This window comes from Anas acuta, chromosome 6, assembly GCF_963932015.1.
Source record: "Anas acuta chromosome 6, bAnaAcu1.1, whole genome shotgun sequence".
In the NCBI taxonomy this organism is placed as follows: Eukaryota; Metazoa; Chordata; class Aves; order Anseriformes; family Anatidae; genus Anas; species Anas acuta.
The window spans coordinates 11,861,965-11,883,554 of NC_088984.1; the positions used below are offsets into that span (position 1 = coordinate 11,861,965).

Here is a 21,590-nt window from a genome sequence, read left to right on the forward strand (position 1 = left end):
TAAATATGTGTTCCTTGCTTGTTCAGGGGTTCTTTAGTGTTCTCTCTTTTATGAACTGCTGCTGTGAAGCTTCTGCATTTTCAAAGCACACAAATCCTTCTTATGTGAAAAACAGAGAGATTTTAGAAAATGCAATAAACAGCTCTTAATATATTTAATAAGGGTGCTCTTTTGGTGTTTATTTTCTAACATTTTTTGATTGGACTGGCACATGCAAGGAATTCAAACACCTCATATAATTCAAAGAAATTTTTTGTCAGCATTTACCTTCAACAAATGCACTTTGATATTTTCAAAGAGCACTATCTATTTTGTTTGATTAAAAAAAAAAACCTACTCTCCATCTTTATTGGCATCTAGTTATCTTCTCCCACTCTGTATCTTTTTACTAATTTACATCTTGTATCAGCGTTTCCTGTACTCTGTAAGGAATCCTTGCAGGCTGTGGCTTACAATGCTATCCTACTTATCCTTCTGCTATAAATGTTACAGTATTTTTTTTGTGCATTTCCTGCTGAATGAGAACAGTCCTTTTTATTTTCCCTTTGTGGTGTTCTTCCAATGATTTCTAGATTTGATTTAAAAGAAAAATCCATGTTGATGTTTCTAAGGAAATCCTATGATATTATTTTTAATAGACTCACAAAGTGATTTGGTCCTTTTGTTCTAAAAAGAATAAAAATGTTTAAATCCTCTGCAGGACAGCATTAATGTGCAATGGCACTTTGGCCCCAGGGAAACCTGGAATGACAGTGGCCACGCCTCAGAAAAAAATGTGTACCGGGTCTAAGACATGGTAGGCAGATATCTGATTGGGACTAACTGCTTTTGGATAGAATTACCCTGCTGAGCTACAGGTGCTGGCACTAATAAGCAGTTGTTTTAGTGCAGGGGAGGATTCAGGTATTCTACAAAATTACAAGAAATGCAGTTCCAGATGTTAAGGCAGGACAGAAGAATATAGAATATGAGAATATGGGAAGTGAAATTCTTTTTTTTTCTTTATTACATAAACATAAAAAAGAAAAAAACAAACAAACAAACAAAAAAACATAAAAATGGCTATAGCTTTCAGTGCATGGTGGGATTCCAGAAGTTTTCACTAAGAATTAAGGAATCAGGACAAAATTCCTGCTTCAGGAATCATCATCTTGATCCCTTGTTTAGTGAATGCTGAAGGTTTATGGCATTCAATTTAACTAACCAGAGTTTGCAATACTAGTTTTAGACCCCTTTTCTGTGAAAAATGTGTCAAATGTAAACTTTGTAAATCAATCTGAGACCAGGTTGGGCAGGTATGATCAAACTTGACACTGGATGGGAAGTCTAAAGTTAAAACTTTTGTGAAAATTGGCTCTTAGCCATCAGAGACAGACGTAGCATCCTCAATGATAAAAATAAATGAATAAGCAAACAAATGGTCAGTTGTAGGGATGCCATAGGAAGTCAAGGGGGATCTTGCTGGGAGCCTGGGTGACTGCACGTGAGAATTGAAGGCATGGTTAGGGAAATGTGGCACCAGAGAGTTGCAGGACAACTGGACCCTCAGCAAAAGAGCAGCCTGTTTCCTTACTTCTCCTATACAGGAAGCAAATTGTTAAAATCAATTGATCATTGCTTATGAAAAGATACGGCTGCCAACCGAGACATCTTGATGTTGTACATAGTATTTGCTTTAGCACAGCATGTTGCTTGCAGACGGATGTTTTGCTAATTATTAGTTCTAAAAGCAATAGGAAGTTTATAATGCACTCTTTTTACAACTAAATTGAATGACTCAAGACAGCGGAGTTATTGTATGAGTAAAAAAGCAGAATGAAGTCATTAGAGTTCTGCCAGTCATTCAGATGTCATGGGCTTTCTTCATTACAAAGCAAAGTTTGTCCTAAAAAAAAAACAACATACAAATAAACAGAAAATTGCCCCCCCCCCAAAAAAAAATCTCTTTTCTCTGTTCAGCATGCTTGAGTCATTTCTAAACACACAAAGTCCTGGAACCCAAAAGAACACTGTAAAAAAAATAAACTAGCTGAAACTGTAGCTCATGCCAGAGTCACTGCTCTGCAAACATTCAGAGTGGTTCATTACTGATAGGGAAGCTGTTGCTGTACAGTTAGCATGGATGAATAGGGAAAGTAGGATAAAGAGATTTAATTAAGCTACTAAGAAGGGATATAGTCAAAGACCAGTAGTTGCATTCAGTTAGGGAAAGCAATGACAGAAAAGTTTGGCATTGACTGAACTGGTAAGAATTGTCTGAGTTCTGCTCAATTCATGTTGTATCACCAGAAAATCTGACTCCTGTAGTTCAAATGTGTGTAGTTAACCACTGTCTCAATCCACTTCATAATTAAAATACTCAACCTTCCACCAAAAGAGACACTAATTCAGATTTTCCCATATTGAAACAGGTATGTCACAGTTGTCAAATTAGAAGCATCAGGATCAAGTTGCAAAGAAACAAACAAACAAGCAAAAACAACAAAAAACAGAATTTCATGACTGGGGAGGGAAGCTGAAATTTATTCCTCATGACCCTCACACCTTGCTCTAAAGTCAATGTTCTTCAACAGCCAAACCTACATCAGGCAGCTCTGGGTAGATGAAAGTGTACAGAAGTGTACAGAAAGTGTACAGAAAGAAGGTGATGAAAGGTTGGCAGTCTTTTATAGGTCCTGAAGAAAGGTTTTTTTTGAAGAAAGATTTTTGGTGTTCACATGGCTTGTGTGAGAGATGCAGCAGAGCTCACGTCACCCTATTTACCCTCTCCTCAGAGGCAATACTTACATTCTTATTGAGCTGGAGGGTCAGGAATCTTCAGTTTTACAAACTCAGTCTTACAGCTAAGATTATTCAGTTTCTCCAACACTTGTCCCAGAAAAATAAAAACAGATTCCTTTTTCAAAAGCAGTAAAAAGATTAAAATAGTAATGTATCCTAGAAGAAAACAGTCATGTTTGAGCTCTGCTAGTGCTGGGTTGCATGCATGTTGTATTGAACTAGCCACAGAATAGAATGTAGTTATGCAACAGTATGTTATGAAAAAATATCTTAAGCATTTAGTAAAATTGGCAGGATTTTGATATTCTTTGGTTAAAATGCAAACACATGGAGATTCAAGATCTAAGGTATTGGTATTTTAAGAGTAATTCAAAGTCCATCTACTTCAGGTACTAAGAAAAGACTGCGTTTGTGGTTGAAAAGATGAAAATATCCCCACTTGGGTCATCAGTCTTTTCTTGCGCTGATGTCTTTTCACTATAACATTTTTGTGGCCAACATCGATAATGTATCCAGGAGCTTTCAAGCTTTGGTGTATCCAGGAGCTTTCAAGCTTTGGTGTCAAGAAGTGATCACAAGTGTGTCTTGAAAGCAGTTGTAGATGATTTTATATGTGTGTGTATACATGTATATATACACACACATATATATAGATCGAATCACAGGAAAAAACATATTGAGTCGAGCAGAGCTCATCAGTTCCTTATTTTTTTATCTTTTATTTCTTCCCCTCTATTTTCAGTAGTCCAGGGAACCATTGCAAATGGGGATGAGCAGGTGCAGAAAACAATTATCTTATTTCTGGAGCTAATTGTGGACTTCAATTAGGAAGCTGACTTACTGGGTTAAAGAAACTCATCACCACTGATTTTTAGGCAAGGAATAAGATCTTTTCATGTGAACCACTGTGACTAATCTATTTATTTATTTATATTAAAGCATTGATGGTCAGTGTAACGCTCTTATCTAGGACAATGCAAAGGATATACAGAGTCCATGCAGATGGAGACATCAATACAAGCTGGTGGCATTCAGATGAACAAACTTCTTTTTTGTGACAGTCTTACAGTTGCGCTTACAAAAGATTTATCAGTATATGCACCAGAACTGAATTCCTGTTCTTGCAGAAATCCAAAATCTTGCAAGTGGGTGTCTGAGAGTATTTTCCAATGCAAAACAAATAAATAAATAAATACTTGGGCAAAAATATCTTACTTGAAAAAAATCTATCTGAGCTCCACTGTTTCAAAAGGCCTGCTCAAACCAAGATGCTTTACCTTTTAATACCCATCTATTCCCTGCATGCATGCAGGGAACCTACCAACTAATTGGAATTATATTTGCAAGTCTACTGACTGTTATTTTCTACAGTTTAAATTCCAACATTTTGCAGTTTTTAAGCTGCCATGCAGAGCAAGTTAGAAATAAATCCTTCATTCTTACATTTTCCATGGTTTTCAACAGTTTTGTTTCTTTGAAGTCTTTTTGACTTTTATGTTTTTAAAATTCTAAAAATTCAAAAAAAGAAAAGTCCCCCATCTAAATTTCCAACAGACAAAGTCTCCTGTGCCAATAAATGGCACTTTTAAGAGGAGGGGGGAGATATCTGGGCAACAAAGCTTGTTTGTTCCAGCTGCCTCAGCTTTATCTAGTTTAATGTTGATTTTTTTTTTCTCTGACCATTTCAAATTCAATTTCAGGTAGTTCTGTATAATATCAGCATAGGATGCATCATTAACTCCAAGAGGATGTTTTCCATTGGCATCTGCTATTTCCACCAAATGTCAAGGCTTGACATTTGCTATCGTTATCTGCTTTTGGTGTATCACTCATACTGAGATTTTGTTTCTTCTTATCTGATATTGATTTCAACTGTGACCAGCTGTGTTGCTAATAAAATCAACAGGCAAGTATCTGGCATTTAGCTCTTCACGGGCAGAGAGAAAGAAACAACCCAGTGATAAAATAAAGAGATACTTTTCAATTAGGATGCTTGCCTGTTTCCTCATATTATCCATCTCTTAGCACTTCTGTTGATGTAGTATTTCTGATTGATTCCCTTGGGGAAGTCTCCATGGAAATCCTTGCCTCTCAGATGAAATATTCCTTTTTACTCTCATCCACAGCTTCCTGGAGAGCAGGGTCATTTTTCAAAGCAGCATCAGCACTTTCAGCAAACTCAGTTCCTTTTGCCTCATTGGTGTGGTAGGTGCCCTTATGCCTGTACATGTACCGGACCATCACAACCAATAGGCAAATGAGGACAAATACCACTGCAGCAATCACACCTAGAAGAAAGGTACCAGTTAAATGCATTGTCAGTAATAAAATATAAGCAGAATATTGCAGCCAGGCATCACAACTTCAGTTACTTGATAGGGGAAAGTCTATGTATCACAAGATATTCACATGTTATAATGGCTAGGGTCCGAACGAATTACAGATGAAACAAACTGATGAGCTGACACTGTCAAAAGCAAGATGGGGTATACATTATGCAGAAATGCAGATCAAATTCTTGCTAGCTTTCTTTCAAAATCAGTGGCTTGATTTTCTTGGATTCACTGGAACTACACAGTTCATTCCACAATGAGAAGAAATATGACAACCTAAAGCAAAACCAATGTTTCTTTCATCTTTATGGTACCATATATCCCAGGCAGTTTGCAGGAAACCTGATCCTGCCCAACTGAGTGTATTCAATTTCAGGAGGAGTAAAGGCCACTGAATATTTCTTAGGAGACATTCAACAAGTAGCAGGAGCCATGTGCCTGCAGTACTGCTTTATATTTGGGAGCTGCCAGCTCATGCTGTGCTCTAATTAAGAAAGCTATATTGTAATGAATATGAAAGTGACACCTAGGAGAAAGATGTTATGGGTAGAACTTCTCTGTCTCCCAGACTAAAACTAATCTAAAAAAAATCTAAAAAACTAAAACCAGCCATGTGTTGACTGGACAAAAATTTCCATAGGCAACCTAAATGTGTGTAGGACTAAACTGTGAATGGAAGCACTCCTAGTGAAGGAAAGTAATTCTCCAGGGATGATTGTGTGCTAGAAGAACACTTCATGTCCTCTCTTCCCAGTGTCTTTTTTTTTTTTTTTTTCTTTTTTCATGTTCTATGAGGAAAGGTGAAAGTCCAGAAAAAGAGACACCACGGATAAGACGATAGCTAAAAAACTACAAGGTCTATATCCTTCCTCTCAGATCAAATTGATCATTTAAGAATCCAAAAGATAGATAAAGAATTATGAAGCAGATTTATTGAACTTCTATGATTTTTACATTTTTTTTTTATTTTTTCTCTCTCTCTCTCTTTTTTTTTTTTTTAAACACTTTTTAGATACTACTTGGATGTGCTTCTAAGCTCTTTAGCTTATATAAACTAAATTATTATTATTATTATATATAAATTACTATTATAATAATTATATTATTATATTATTATAACAATAAGCTATATAAGCTTATAATTCTATATAAGTACACAATACTGAGCTGATTCTATGTTCCTGTGACTCCAGGACTAGGGGATTAAAGAAGTAAACCAAATATTAAAGAAATACACAATAAGAAGCACCAGAATAGGATAAGCCTAGGGAAAAAAAATAAAAAAATAAAAAAATGTGGAGAGTGTGAGGCTGCTGTGAGGATGCAATAGGTAGGATTTCATCTGATTAACTGTAGGCATCTACAGTACAGGAGGCTCCATCTGAGTTAGTTTTCTTGGGCTTCTTCTACAATCAGTAGACCGGAGGGGCTGATTCCTGTTCTAGAAACAAATGTCTGTATTTGGACAGATGAATGGAAAGGCCTGCTATTCTGCAGTGACAATGAAGGGTGGGTAGAGAGTACATCTCTTCCATCCCCTGTGTTCAAGATATGTGTCAGCAGCAGGTATCTCCAAAGCTTTCAATTTATCAGCATCAGTAACCAAGTTTGGATATTCTATTGACATGAAGATGGGGGACTGAACAGAACATTGGCAATGTGAACAGAAATGATAACTCTATCTTAAAAAATATGCTTGCAATGCAATCCCACAGATTTTATGGTGCCTGATTCTGGAATGTGAAGTTATTGCTAGCAGAAATTAAACTGCACATACAGAGAACTTTAAGTTTACAATAATATCTTAGTTGCACTGGGGGCTTCATCAGTTTTTAGGACCTCACTGGTATCCCTTGACACAAGAGGCTTTAATAGGCTTTAGAAATAGCACAATATTAATAAGCCTAGGGGACTAAGTACAAATCAATTTACCTGCTACTTGTTCATAGAAAGCTGAAATTAAAGTTACAGGAGATGGGACCTGAGGGAAATATAACAGAACCTCTCCAATTTGCACTAATGATTGGTATACCCCCTTGTGAATGGCTGAAATTAGTGCGTTAGCATGGAAATGAACAAACACAATAAAAGTAAAAAGACAGGGTTCTCTCTGTGAACATAGCTTTGTTCATTTATCCTGACAACTGTATTTAGTTTAAATGCATGAGGGAGCTTTAATGGAACACCAGGAAATGCTCTGTGGTATGTTCTGTAAGAATAAAGGGTCCGTTGGTGTGAGTTGGTGTGATTCAAATCAAAGATGTCACACCAATTTTGTATTATATTTTGTCTTGGACCAGGGAATGATGAGCAATATCAGAGGTTGACTTTGCTACTGGACATTTAGATTCTTGTCTAAAAGGAATGGATGGGGGTGGTACTGCTCGATGGTTTATGCTCATTATCTCATCTTGTTATCTTGCCAATAGCCCCTCTGGGAGCAGATTTCCCACTGGCCTAATTAACTCTAATTGTGCCACTCCTGTTGTCTTGTCAGCAAAGTAGGGGGTTTGCAAAATGCAAGAAACCAACCATCCTGCTGTTTTAATTCTAATGGTGCCGCTAAGTATGATGTGCTACTTACCTCCAATAACAGCCACATCTGCTCCAGCTGAGGAGTTCTCGATGTCTGCATCTATAAATAGATCAGAAGATACAAAAGTTAATTAAAGAAGAAGAAAAAAAAAGGACTTGGATTACATGTAACAGCATCAGCTGTTTTAGTGGTGCTGTATTATTTTAACCTCTGAAACTCAGAACTTAAACAAGATCTCTCATTAGCAAAAGACGTTTATGAAACATCTCATTAGAACTGTCTGTACTGTAATAGTTTTCTTTCACTATAACACTAGAAAAAAAACAGTTAGCACATTATGCAAACTACCCTGGCCCTCAGGGAAACACCTACTGTTTATTATGAGCAGTTACCTGTAACATCCTCCAGTGAATGATTAAATTAAGAGTGTACAGGTACTGTGATTACATTCAGAAAGGTAGTTTTTTGGAAAAAGAAATATTGACACCTATTTATTTTCCTGTTTATGGCTTTTAGGCTATGATCTGGATCTTGAAAATTAATTTAGCTCTATTGATTTAATTAGTATTTATTCATCTGGAATATTCTCTTTTTAATCTTAGCATTTATTTTATTTTAAACCTACATTTGGAATCAAGAAAATCCCGTTATGCATGTGGTGAAAAACAGTCCTTGCTTCGAGTAAGTCTGAATTTTGTGTTGATAAATCAAATTATTTTCTTTATTGGACTATAATTCTTTAAAAACATATACATAGTTTTGCAATTTGAAAGCAAAAGAGAAGTATCTGACATGTCCTTTCAAGGTGTAAGAAGTTGGTCTAAAAGGTTGTAAGGTGCTCAAAGAGCAGTTAGAATTTGAATTGTATTTTGATTATTTAATTATTGAACTTACAAAAAATATCCAAAACAACTAATGAATAGGCAGTGTTTTGGAGTGAAGAAGAAAAAAAATCCTAAAAAACAGAGAGTATTTTTCTCTCATTATTTGAAAAGTATTTTCTTTTTTTGAAAATTTATTTTTGAAAAATAGTAATTTTGAAAATTTTGAAAAATTTATAATATTTTTTACTTTATTGAAAGTAAATTCACATAGATGAGTATTTCTTTGATAGCTTCTCTGTAGATGATCCAGGTACAAATCTCATCTTATTTTCAACTCTTTATCTCATGTCATTGGTATCATCTCATGTACTCTTGAATTATGTGGGTGTCTGAGAAGGTGATAAATTCCTGTGGTTTGTCCATGCTAGTTTTATGACAGGACACTCTTATTTTATTTTATTTTATTTTTTAATTATTGTATCGTTTCTGCAATTCTAAATGCTTTTGTTGTCCTAACAAAGCAACTAGCTTTATGTGAGCGCTCTCTCTCACTCTTTCTCTCTCCTCTCTTTCTTCCAATTGGTAAATACAGCAGATAGCAAAGTTCTCTTGAAAATGTAAAAATGTTAATTCCAAATCCTTCTAGTAAGCTCAACAGTGGTACTGATATAAATGGTTGATATCTGTCTCTTTGGCTAAATGTGTGATAGCCAATACAAGGGTAAGAGTATCAGAAGCTTTCTCCTTATTCATGACTGGTCTCATATCAGATTATAATATATTGAGGAGAGCTGAGAGTCAAAGAATCCCTCTCTTCCCAGTCATGGGACTTTTTTTTTTTTTTTTTTCTGGAAAGAGAAAGGCCTTTCCTCTCCCACAGATGTCCTTCCCACATTTTCTTCCAGATGGAAAGATTGAGCATGCCTTGTGTAATTTAAATTCTCTAATTATGTCTATATCCATTCAAAACCCATGTGCCTCAGAAGAGATTAATTGTTTCAAGGTCAAACTGCTCTGTATTTCATAATATACCAAATATGTACTGCATGCTAAAAAACAAGCTCCTCTACAGAAATCAAATACTTAAAGGTGTGAATTCTAAAGTGCTTCCCTAACCACATGACTTGTTTCCAAACATTAATTCCAAATCAAATCATGATTCATTTAATTATAAAAAGGTAGGTGAGTAACTGCCAGTTCTTTTCTGTTCTTTCCATGTGTCTCTCAGATTCAGATAACAAGCAGGTGCCTTATCTCTGGTAGTTGCCACCAAAGTGCTTTTTGAAAATGGATTACAATATCATCAATTTGCAAAAAAGTTTTCATTGCAATACTGTACTTTCTAAGTTTTCACAAGAGTGATGGCCCTATCCTGAGCTATCATGTAGTTGGCACTGGTCTGTTAAGCTGACAATGTCCTTGCCATTCAGCAAACAGCTAGCACTGTGATGAGGCTTCAGTCACCACAGTTCTCATTTTACTGCAAGGATGAGAGTCCTACTTTTCCTTTGTGTTTCCATTATTTACCAGGCCAGAATAGCCTCACTGTCCTCTCAGCTGGCTTTTGTTGACTTTTGCTGCATCCTTTGGAGTATCTGGACACTGCAGCCAACGGCCTGAATTTTTCAGGGTCTTCTCTCCAGAACAGTTATGGAGCAAGGATGATGGAGGAGAGAGAGTGACCCTTAGTGCCTGTCTTGCAGTTCTTGAGATTTCACTTTGTCCAAAAATAGCAATGTGATACATAGCAATATGATAATATTTCTAGGTGGGGGAAAGGTATCAGTGTCATTCAAGACTGAAATGGTATCACCCTTCACGAAACACGACTAAGGAAAATGCAAGGCATGTGCTCATCAAATGAGGCCATCTTCCCAGAGTAAGGGTGAGACAACAGACACCATCCAGACAGGAACATGCTTGGCCAAGAATCTCAGCATGTTCTTTTTGAACTTCCGCTTGGCCTGCATGGGAAATAAATTGCAATGCCATAGGACTGGATCTTCAGTTCCCTAAGCAGAAAAGATATAGAACATACAGAATTTTTAGCTGAGCAAATGTTGTTAGCTGGAGCCCTCTTATACCTTCTTTATTCTGCTCTTCTTAACATGCAGAGCACTCAAATGTCTGTACTTCAGTAACTGCTGTTGCATCTGTTTTGGTTATTTACCTTCGTTTCAAGGACATCTTTTGTGTTATCTATTGCTAAACTGCCCCCACAAAACTTCCTCTTACTGTTATACTGGCCCTTGTCCAATCTGGTCCCGAATGTGTTTAGACAGTGTTGTTATTTAGTGCCATTGGTTACCATGAGACACAGAAAGCAACGAGCCTGGGAAGACTTGTTTTTCATAAAACTCTTGGCCATCAGAATGGGTTAGCTAAATCAAGAATAAAGCATACAAATCAAATTGTCTGTTGTTGGAAAGTATGTTTCTAAAAGCCAGAATGAAGGGAAAGAAATGCCTTTGTGCCGTGACCTGAAATTCATCAAATTCCAGTTCTGTCCATAAACTTACAGATAAGGATTTTTGCAATAGAATGACAATTGCTACCTGTCTCATTCTTATCAATAAAATCATGCCAAGAATACAGCAGCCTCTGAAAGCCTCAGGAATGTTTCTGACTCTATAATACTGCAAGTAGATCTCTGGCTTAGCACTTCAAAGGTGAAAAGCCAGTATAAGTAGCTTTCATGTTAACGTAGCCAGTGACGATTTTTCCTGCTAAATTTGTCAGTAAATCTGTTAAACTTTCTCCTCCAGGTGTGATTTATTTATTTATTTATTTACTTTTTACAATAAAACTTGAATTTTGTTAATTTTGATAGTTTTTCTATTTTAAACTGCTTCCACTTCACTTTGGATGAGGAGCACTTGTTTCAAGAAGGCAGGTCCAGCAGTGAGAATGTTTGAGGCTCAGCTCTCTCCTTATTTTGCTATACATTTCTCCTGGCAGTTGTGACAGTTTCCTTTGTTCTTTAAATTCCAAATCTGAGTCACTAAAAGCTATAAGTCACTCCCTGCTTAAAATTATGATCATCCCCTTAAAATAATACATTTTTTTCTCCCTTTCTTTCATGCTTGAGATGCATTAAAGTCTTACTTTCTAGATCTTTTCCACAGTACCAAAGACCAAATACACTCTGTGGATGAAAAGTGAAGTTTTGGCATAATTTTGTGACATCAGGAAACAAGACTTTAAAGGAGACACAAAGTGTTAGGATAACCCAGATATATCACAGGATCACAGAACAATTACATTTGAAAAGGACCTCTAGAGGCCATCTGGTCCAACCCCCTGCTCAAGCAGGGCCACCCAGAGCTGGCTGGCCAGGACCACATCTAGAAGGCTTCTGGAGATCTTCAAGAAGGAGACTCCACCACCTCTCTGGTTAGCCCGTGCCAGTGCTCACCAACTGCACAGCACAGAAGTGCCTCCTGGTGTTCAGATGGAGCCTCCTGTGTGCCAGTTTGTGCCCGTTGCCTCTTGTCCTGGCACTGGGCATAACTGAAAAGAGCCTGGTTCTATCTTCTTTGCCCCCTCCCTTCAGGTATTCATAAAGATGCAAGACCTATCAGTAAGCTACTTTAGAAGTATAACTATGTGAAGAGATACAAACTAAACAGGACATTTTGCTTACATGGTGAGAGGAAAGGGCATATTTGTTCCTGAAATATGTAGGTATTCTCTCCCACCCAGCACAGAAAGCATGGATTTTAGATCATGTTTTATATTTACTTTATATATATATAAAGTATATATATATATATATATATATAAAATATTAAAATTATGTAAAATAATACAATGTATAATTATATAATTATAATTGTGATCATATTATTATTGTTATTATTATTATTATTATTATTATTATATGTTTTATATGTTTATTTAATATCACCTTATATTTCAGGTATTGTTTTCACCTGCTAATGGAGTTTCCAGAATTAAAAAAAAAAATCCAGTGCTTGCAGCCTTAGTGGTTTTTCAGTCAGCATTATAGTTAGCAATTTAAATGCCTACCTGTTTGCTTATTATGGATTTGCACAAGGAAAAGGCATGAAAAGAAAATTGTATTTGCTAAGGGATCAACTTTTGGAATATTTGACAAGGAAAACATGGAGATCATCCTACAGGATAACTCTAGTCTACTAGCATGAAGTACTATATCTCTGCTGTGCAATTCAGAAGGGCAACCTGATGGAATGACATATACCTTACCTCAGACTTCTCAATGTCTCTTTCATTTCCTAAAATAAAACTCCAAACTAAAGTTGGACAAGTGTTTACTGCTAAACAGCATTGAATACATAAAGAAAAGCATGAGCTTACAGGGATTCATCTTCATGAATCCCTTGCAGCTGTGAGAGATACTGCAGTTTTGGAGTGGGTGAGTCAAGCAGAATAACTATACAGATATCTATGTGTGATAAGCAGCTTTTGCACTACAATTTACAAGGCCACTTGACATCAGTCAGGCAGCACTACTTCTGCCTTTCCAGATTTTCCTGCCCACAGGCTTGTGCTTCTGATTCAGAGAAACCTAAGCCAACCCTTATCATGATGCTCCATTGCTGTCTGCTTATGGTTATTACACTCAGGTAGGTCTCTAAGTGCTTTTCTTAGGTAACCCATTTGCTCTCCTGATGTGCCTGTTTGTTGCATAAGAAACGCTTAATTCATTCAACCCACTTAAATGGTGCATAGTGATGAATCGTGCAGTGTTTTCCTTCTTAGGTATGCAGACTAGAAAACATGCTGTAAGATTTCCTTTTTAATTGGCTCATCTAACCTCTGTAAAAAAAAAACAAACAAAACAACCACACTCCTGCTGGTAGGACTTTTACAAGTGAAGAACAACCCAACCTGAGTTTGGTGTCCACAGATATGCTTTGCAGATACTGACTAGAGGTCAAGAGATGTGTAAGTAGTCTGTAGGCTGAAATGTGCCTTGAGAATTCAACTTTCAATTATTTTGTCTTAAATATTAGTATGATCCATCTATGTACTTCCGGTAAACAAAGGGTATGTTCAAACTGACTAAGATCCAGTTCATGATTCAAGCCAGATATGAACATAGTGCAGAGAAGGATTTTCCCTCTTTACTGATTGATCTTTCACACATCATAGATTTGAAAGTGACTTTTAAGTGTAACTTGAGGCTAATGAAAGACACTTTACTCAGCAATACCTACAAGGAGTCTAGTAAATTGTCCTTTTGCTTTATTTTAAAAAATCTTAATTTTGAAGGTTGACTGCCTTTTCAGGTAAAGATTTTGAGTGGGGGTTCAAAAACATTCATCACTGATCCAGTTGTCCAGTTGCTTCCACTGAAGGTGGGTGGTAGTAAGGTGCCTTATTGGGTTCATTAAAATGTTGTAAACTTTTGAATCTATAGAGACCACTAGGAAGCTTATGCTGTTGTTAAAAACTTTTAACATAATTTCTGCAGTTTTAATTTTTAAATAAAATAAAACTTTATTTCCTTTAACTGCTCCCTTCTCAGGGACTCTTTTTGTTCGTTGTATGCTCTTGTACAGTTAGCACTCCTTTTGACTGTAAAAACAGATCTTAATGTGTCTCTACTGTCATCACTGATGCAAGACTTCTTACCACACATTTAGCATTGAAGAACTAATGAAGTCTTAACTTCTCCATTGTTTATGCAACTGTGGTGTGTCCTCCTTGCCCTTTGGTTTATGTTTGTGCCTTGCCAACACATTGCATTCATGAGAAAATCATTAATCTATTAACCTTAGCATACTGATTTAATTTACAAGCTATACTTAGAACTGGTTCACTACAGCTGCATGAGTAAAAACGAGTTGAACAAATTCCTGAAAACTTAATGTTAAAAATAAGTTAATTGTTCAGTTTGCTCTCTGGCCTGTGTTATGATATCAGATGCATAACACTAAGGCCTCTCTGGATTAAAAAAAAAAAAAAAAAAGTTATTACATATTTTAATATTTGCACTAAATGTGTAATGCCCAGGCAGAACTGGCATCTCTTATCCAAAAGGGTCATCAGCCTGAACCCATCAATTTGACACGTTCTGCTGAAAAAGCCATCACCATCTCCCATTAGATAATGAAACACATCAAGGCTGTTCTTTCAGAATTAAGGAACAGATTCTCATCTGTCAATCTGGACAAGAGACAGAATAATTTGGCTGCCATTTATATACTAAATTATTATAATGACAATAATGGTAAGATACAACAGCCGCATGATCTTTTGCGTAAGTAAATGGACTGTGCTCCATGTGTAAAGTAAATCATGCAGATTAAAAACATCTACAAAATAAAAATGCACTGGGCCCAATCCCCTTGCTATCCCAGATAGTAAATACTTTGTCGTTCATTTTGAGAAGAAAAAATCTAGTCTCTTTCAATTAAAATCATGGTCTGTTCAAGAGTTTTCAAGCTGTATAATACAGTAAGCATAAATGGCATATTACATTAATTAGATTTAATTTAATTAGATTAGGATTGCCACATAATTTTAATAGTTCAGATCTGATTTTGGTATACAGTGTCATCAAATTATTTTGTACCTTTCTAGAATAAATAAATAAAACATTTTTTTTCCCCAGTGTTTCAGGGAGTAATGGCATCATCCACATTTCTCCTTCATTTGTTAAATTGAATTGCACTTGATATTTGGAGAAAATCAGAGATGGAGAGATACACTAAAAGTCAGTTTGTCAAAAAATAGTCGTATGATATACCTTAATGATAAGAGGAGGAAAGGAGAAAGTGTTAATGACATTTGGGAAATTTAGTTGGAAAAAAAAAATCTTAAAACTGAACAGATACTCTATATTTTGAAGAAAATAAAAAAATCAACTAAAATATAAGAAAGAAAATAAAATGGTTAAAAGAGCTACATTATCTAAACAAACCATAGACTTTTTTTTAGTTATATCAAACTTTTCTATTTATTCCCGTAAGAGAACTTGAAAGAAAACTTCCTTTCTGTTTAACCAAAATATATATATCTGTACCTGTGTGTGTGTATGTATATATATATGCATATATAAATATATACACATACATAGTTTTATTTTTGCTTACTAGAAGCATTTTTTTCTCATTTGCTTGGGGTGCCTGAATATCAACCACTTATTCTGATGTCATTTAAGCACAGTATATCCACTAAGAGAATTTAAATGACAGTATCCCCTTAAGAAGGGGCAGATTTAAATTCACATTTTTCCTCCATAACAAAGTTGGCTCACACTCCAAATGTACATTTTGCTGGGGAAGATAAATTGATCTATTATTGCTACATTATAGAAGCAGTGACAAATGAGCTATGAATCAAACCAGAAGCTACAGTTCATGATTAGGCAGTCTTCCTGCATGTATGCTTCCTTCTTCCACCATCCCACTCCACATTGGAACAGAAAACTACTTTTTTTTTTTTTTTTTGTCAATAGAGAAGCTTTTGAAAGAAACACTAAATATCCAGAGAATCTGCCAAATAATTTCTGCCTGACTGTCCTCCACAGTCAACAACTTCAAGCTCTAGTCATTTTTGCTGACTCAAAATGAGAACAAAACAGCCATTTGCTCATGCACTGAGATCAAAGCAATGCAAATTGATTAGCCATTGATTAACAATTAACAATTGATTAAAGCAAAGCAATTGATTTTTTTTGCAAATTTTTCAAATGATCACAGGTAATCAAAGTAGCTGAGGATGGATATGGTGAACAGCCATCTCAAAATCTGTAACAGATACTTAACCTCTAATTCTTGAGAAACAACTAATGAAAAGGCACACTTCACTGACTTAAACTTTACATGTTAGAAGCATATGCATAAAAATTTCAGCTGGAACCTTTCAGTGGAAAGAGTTCTTGGAGGAGGTGATGTATTGACAATTCCTTCACTTGTGTAATTGGTTATATGATACAGTAAAACAATTCAACCTCTGAAGTGTTTGTAATTATTTACCAAGATGTGCTTTTAATGTGTACCTACATGGTCTACCAGCCTCAATCTTGACTCTGGGGACTTTTTATGATGTCATCAGAGGATAAGGGGATCTATGTATTTTTTAATGTTGATGAGCTTGATTTTATAACCTTAATGACTCCGTAGGATTAGGTTTTAGTTTACATTTGAAACACACCCTTTTCCTGGATGTGTTATGATTCAAAACAAACATTAGCCAAAATTAGTCCCCCTAACTAGGACAGACCAAGCAGTTTGTTTGGTATGTTAAGTATTTCCACCAAATATGTTTGGCAGTATTTTTGTGCTGATTTTCTCTGTGAAATGTAGGTGTTCCTGTTGTATGTCTGATTATCTGTCCTTACAGCCTTTAGAAGTTTTGACTCCATTATTCAGCTCCAATGAATTTTAAAGGAAGAGCAGGCAAAGAGAAACACTTTTGCCTCAATTTTCCTGGAAACTGCAGGATAGAGAAAAAAGGGAGACCAGATTAGTCCAGCAGTGAAGGAGAGGCAGTAAGAACTCCGTAATTTTAAGCTCAGTTTGCAGCAACTGGTTGTCCAGTCACCACATGTTTTCCAGTGGTTGTGCATGTAGGTAAATACGAGCTGCAGCAATGTCCTATCCCTTCCCCTGCAGAACTGCTGTGGAAGGGAGCCAGTGTATGTCAGTGGTGGGATTTAGGGACATAAATCCAAAAGCAAAAGTGTCTCAGTGGTTCTGCTGCTGGCGAAAAGCTTGTTTTAATGAACATGAACATGAGAGGAAAGGAATGTGACCATTAGTTTATTAAAGCTGCTAAATGTCTGTTTCTAGTTTTGAGATTAAAAGATTTGACCTTGTACTTAAATTACAGGTGATGTGACCTAGAAATCACCTGGAAGCTGCTGAAAGCCTGCAGTCATGTACAAAGATATTATCCTGACAATTCAAAGGATTTAGTGCCCAGCTACTATCCTTAGAAAAGTATAATAATTTTCCCAACATGGGCAGGTTTCTTCCTTTATGTCTCATTCTCACCACCAATATTTTGTAGCTAAGCAGTTCTACAGGTGATAATTCTTGAAAACAGGAGATGGCTGTGCTCTGTTCCCCTGCTTATTTCATATGAATTGTATTCAGCTACATCCAGCTCCTACACCAATGCTTGCCTAAGGTGCTTGTCTACTAAGCATTGCAAGTGGAAATGTCAGGAAGTTTAGCATATGCTCTTTAGGGACACAGAGATCTTTCCTGGAACACTGATGAGGTTAATATTATTAGTAGAGATATCTGTAGTGGAAACAATCTTTGAAATGCTTTAAATATTGAACAAATTAAACAAAAGATAAGAATAAATAAGATACCTTAGAAACTTGCAAGGCAAGTATAGCTCAGGGTAACAACATTTCTCATATTCCAAGGATTCTGCAATGAACATGCAGATTTCTTTTGCCTATCTGCTGCAATAAAAAAGACAAAGCCTGCTTTGTTATTTGAAAAGCATTTATGTATTAGTCCAATCTGTCTGAATTGAGTTGAGCAATTTTAACAAAAATTCTTCAGCATCTATCATTCATCTGAGGAATTCTAGACAGATAGTGCAATAATTGTTGGGAGAAAAAAAAAATGAAAGAAAAAAGTCTCTCTTGTCCATTGTTTTTGGACAGTTGTCTGGCTTTATTTGGCAAATAGAATATTGAACACATTAACAGAGCTGAGCATTAAAAACAAACAAACAAACAAACAAACACCAACAACCTGCATTAAAACCATATACTGAATATTTTTCAGTGAGGGACTTACACTGTTTTGAGATTCATTAGCAATTAATTAATAATGTTCCTCTCTCCTAATGAAGAATGAACAGTCAGTACTATGTAGGTGGAGAGATAATAACTAGCCTGATGAGACGTTTAGCCACTAGAAAAGAGCCTACATAATCTATGCTATATCTGAAGGTGCTGCAGGAAGGACACCCCTTCTTGCAGGGAAATCCATTCAGCTCCTGCAGAAGTGTGATGAATTCTGGGGGAGGGAGTGGGAACTTCCATTCTTATCAGCCAAGAAGCCAATTTACCCAACTTAAGCCAACTACTAGCATAGATTAGAGGCCTAGGTTTCTGGAGATTATAATTAGGGAAAATAAATCCCAACCATTACTGTTAGCATTGTTCAGCCATCCCTTTCCTAACCTGTCCTGGGGGCTTAGCCTTTCTAAAAGGTAGTCAGAGCCTTTGACGTGCACTGATAAGCAGTGCTAGATCTCTCCAATAGGTGCTTAAATAGTGCCTTACATGTCTGCATTAGGCCTACTAATTGTAGTCATATTTTCAGAAGCAACCTTATCCTGATGGTTGGAGTTTGATGATCTTTATGGTCCATTCCAACCAGAGCCATTCCATGATCTTGCCAAAATTTGTTGCTAATATATTCCTACATAGAGAAGAACATTCTTTAGTTTATTCTCCTAGTAAGGAGCCATTTTTGTGTTACTGCTCACTTGAATGGCTCTCTGTAGACAAATGTTGACTTTCATACAACTTGGAGGACCATAATCATCTCTGAGGCTTCTGCTTCTCTTTCAAATCTGGTTGACACTGGTTAGTAGATCCAAAAGTTCTTGATGTGAAGTGACAGATGGATGAACAGATGATTAAGCAGACAGTTAGACAGCAGGAACATATAAGACTCATTTCATTAGGAAACTGGACTGAAAACAGAAATGGTAGTGGGTGGAAGTAATGGGATGATATTCACATTTTGGTCACCAATTTAAAAAATCGACTTTTTTTTTTTTTTAAAGAATGTCTTTAGTGGTTTGAACAACAAAGGAAAAGCCAAAGGGACAGTACTGATATATATATATATTTTTTTTTTTTTCCAGCTCCTTTTTTTTGGTCATAATGCCTCATTTTTATATAGTTTGGACTATATTTTAAACTTCTAAAGCCAGATTAAGCTTGGATAATTCTGGCAATTTCAGTGGAGGATTAATGTGTGTCATTAAGCAAAGAAATATGGTCTGGTACTTTTCAATAGCAACAAATGCTTGCTAAGGCACTTCTCTGATCAACATGTTTTTGGCTTACTGCAAAACCTTTGGGCTGTTCCTTTCCTAAATGTATGAAATACACATGCAGGAAAGCTGAGAGTGAATTGTTGTGATTTGAGCTGGCTGCTTACATTCCAGCTGAAAAGGGCATTCTCGCTCCTAACCCTTTTCCATTCAAGCTGATCCAACAGAAAACTGGCTCAATGGAAAAAATAAAAAATAAAAAATATAAAAAGGTGGCAGGGGTTATTTATTTATTGGTAAAATGATCAAAGTCACTACCATGTGGTCTGACTATTGGTTGCTCTGTTAACAAGAAGGGGTGTGCTAGGTGCAGACAGAAAGGGCAAAAGGCAGAAGTGCTCTTTCAGGCAGGTGAGGAACATTATATATCTGCACTCAGAACAAACAGGTTTCCCCAAAAGCGAAGCACAAAGGTAAAAAAGAGCTGGATACAACAAGATAATTCCTTGCTAGATTGCTCTTAAAAGAACTGAAAACTCATTTTTTTCACAGCCAAGTGATTCCTTTGAAATATAGTGGCTGTAGAAGGCCTTGGCAAAAGTTGAGGGCATGGTATTGTCAGTGTAAGAATACATAGGAATGTACTAAGAAGTAAGGGACCTCTCAGCTGTAAAAATAGGGACCCTCAGGCAGAGCTCTGACCCTGCCCCTCCCTCCCTGCCTTCCTGGAGGGATGTTGCTTTGCCATAGCTTAATCAGCAGCAACCACACTCTGCAGCCGCACAGCAGCAGTCATTACGGTCCCATTTACACTTGTAGTGAAGCAGGGCATTGTTCCAACACACAGTGAAATACAAAGTGGTACATATGCAAGGTGGGATTCATAAAAACACTCTCTGTTAAGCTGCTTCTGCTCACTTTGAAGTTGGTGGCAGATCTCTCACACTTTCCAACTGCACTGTTGAGCCAGTGGTAAAAGCTTATAAAATATCAATTTTATCAATATTAGAAACATGGCTTAAACAAGGGTCCAGTGTTAAGATCACCAGATACAGCCTCTGCCCATCCTCTCTGTTTTATCAATCCCCAGATTTATTCACCAGTTGATTCTAACAGGCTGAAAATATCTGCCTTCTTGAACAATCATGAAAGAGCTTGATAACAAGCTTGATAACAAGCTCTTTCATAACATCCCCAAACTATTTATCATTGCCTCCAAAGAAGTGTGCTTTGGAATAGTATCAGAAGGTCAAGTTATCCCACTGAAACACCTATTAGTATAAAGAGGGGAAAAAAAAAAAAAAAAAAAAAAAAAAAAACAGCACAGCCCTGGAAAGTATGAAGTCATAAGTAGAGTTCAGCCAGAGCAGGCTCCCATTAAACTTTGTTTAAGAGCCAAGTTCCACCCTAAGATATGTGTGAGCTGCAGTTTATTTCAGGGAGAGCTGCACTCTACTCCATGTCAGGGCAAGGCTTGGACACAAGTATGTATCTGTTATGAATCAGTGAAGAGAAGAGCCCATATCCCTTTTGCATTTTTTGGTTCCCTCTGCATAGATAGAACAGAAATTTAAAAGAAGTGGATATAACAGCCTCTAATATCACAGGACTTGTTGATTTTAATTCCCTCCTACCCAAGACCTAAATGACTATGTTCTAAATCCACTAAGTTACTCTCATGATACTTGGTAGCCTTTCCTTGTGCCACTCATGCTGTAAATGCTGTATAAATAAGGAACATACACAGCAGTCTGGCTGTAGCTCCTTAAAGCTTTCCACTGAACATTTTCACATGGCAGATAGGAAGGAGCTCTACTGAATGACAAGGGAAGAAGAAGTGGCAAAAACTCCCTGCCCTCATCCTCTTATGCTTGCAAACAGAGGCTAAGCATGATGGCATCCCTTGTGCTGTGCTGAGTTGCATGGATAGCTTCAGGCAATATTCTTTTGCATTTCTGGGACTGGCTTCTGCTACACAATTGGATGTTAAAAGGGATGAGAGGATAAAGTCACATGCATTTCTGTGTGGCTCCTGGAGGCACTGTGGTTACCTGCAGGAGCCAGGTGGAGGGATGCCTTGCTCCCTGACACAAACTGTGCCTTCAGCAATGCTGAGTTCCCAAGGTTGAATTCCTTCAATTACAAGGTAAA

The 21,590-nt window shown here is 36.6% G+C and overlaps 1 protein-coding gene across 1 annotated transcript in view; it reads right to left on the reverse strand.

The window, feature by feature from the left end:
- Window positions 1-1,024: 1,024 nt before the first annotated feature.
- Window positions 1,025-21,590, reverse strand: part of GYPC (glycophorin C (Gerbich blood group)) — a 33,243-nt gene continuing 12,677 nt past the window's right edge. Inside the window, exons 2-3 of the mRNA XM_068687418.1 lie at window positions 7,699-7,749; window positions 1,025-5,069 (exon numbers count right to left, since the gene is read on the reverse strand). Coding sequence (XP_068543519.1) covers window positions 4,873-5,069; window positions 7,699-7,749 — 248 coding nt within the window. The 3' untranslated portion in view covers window positions 1,025-4,872. The remainder of the gene's footprint in view (window positions 5,070-7,698; window positions 7,750-21,590) is intronic.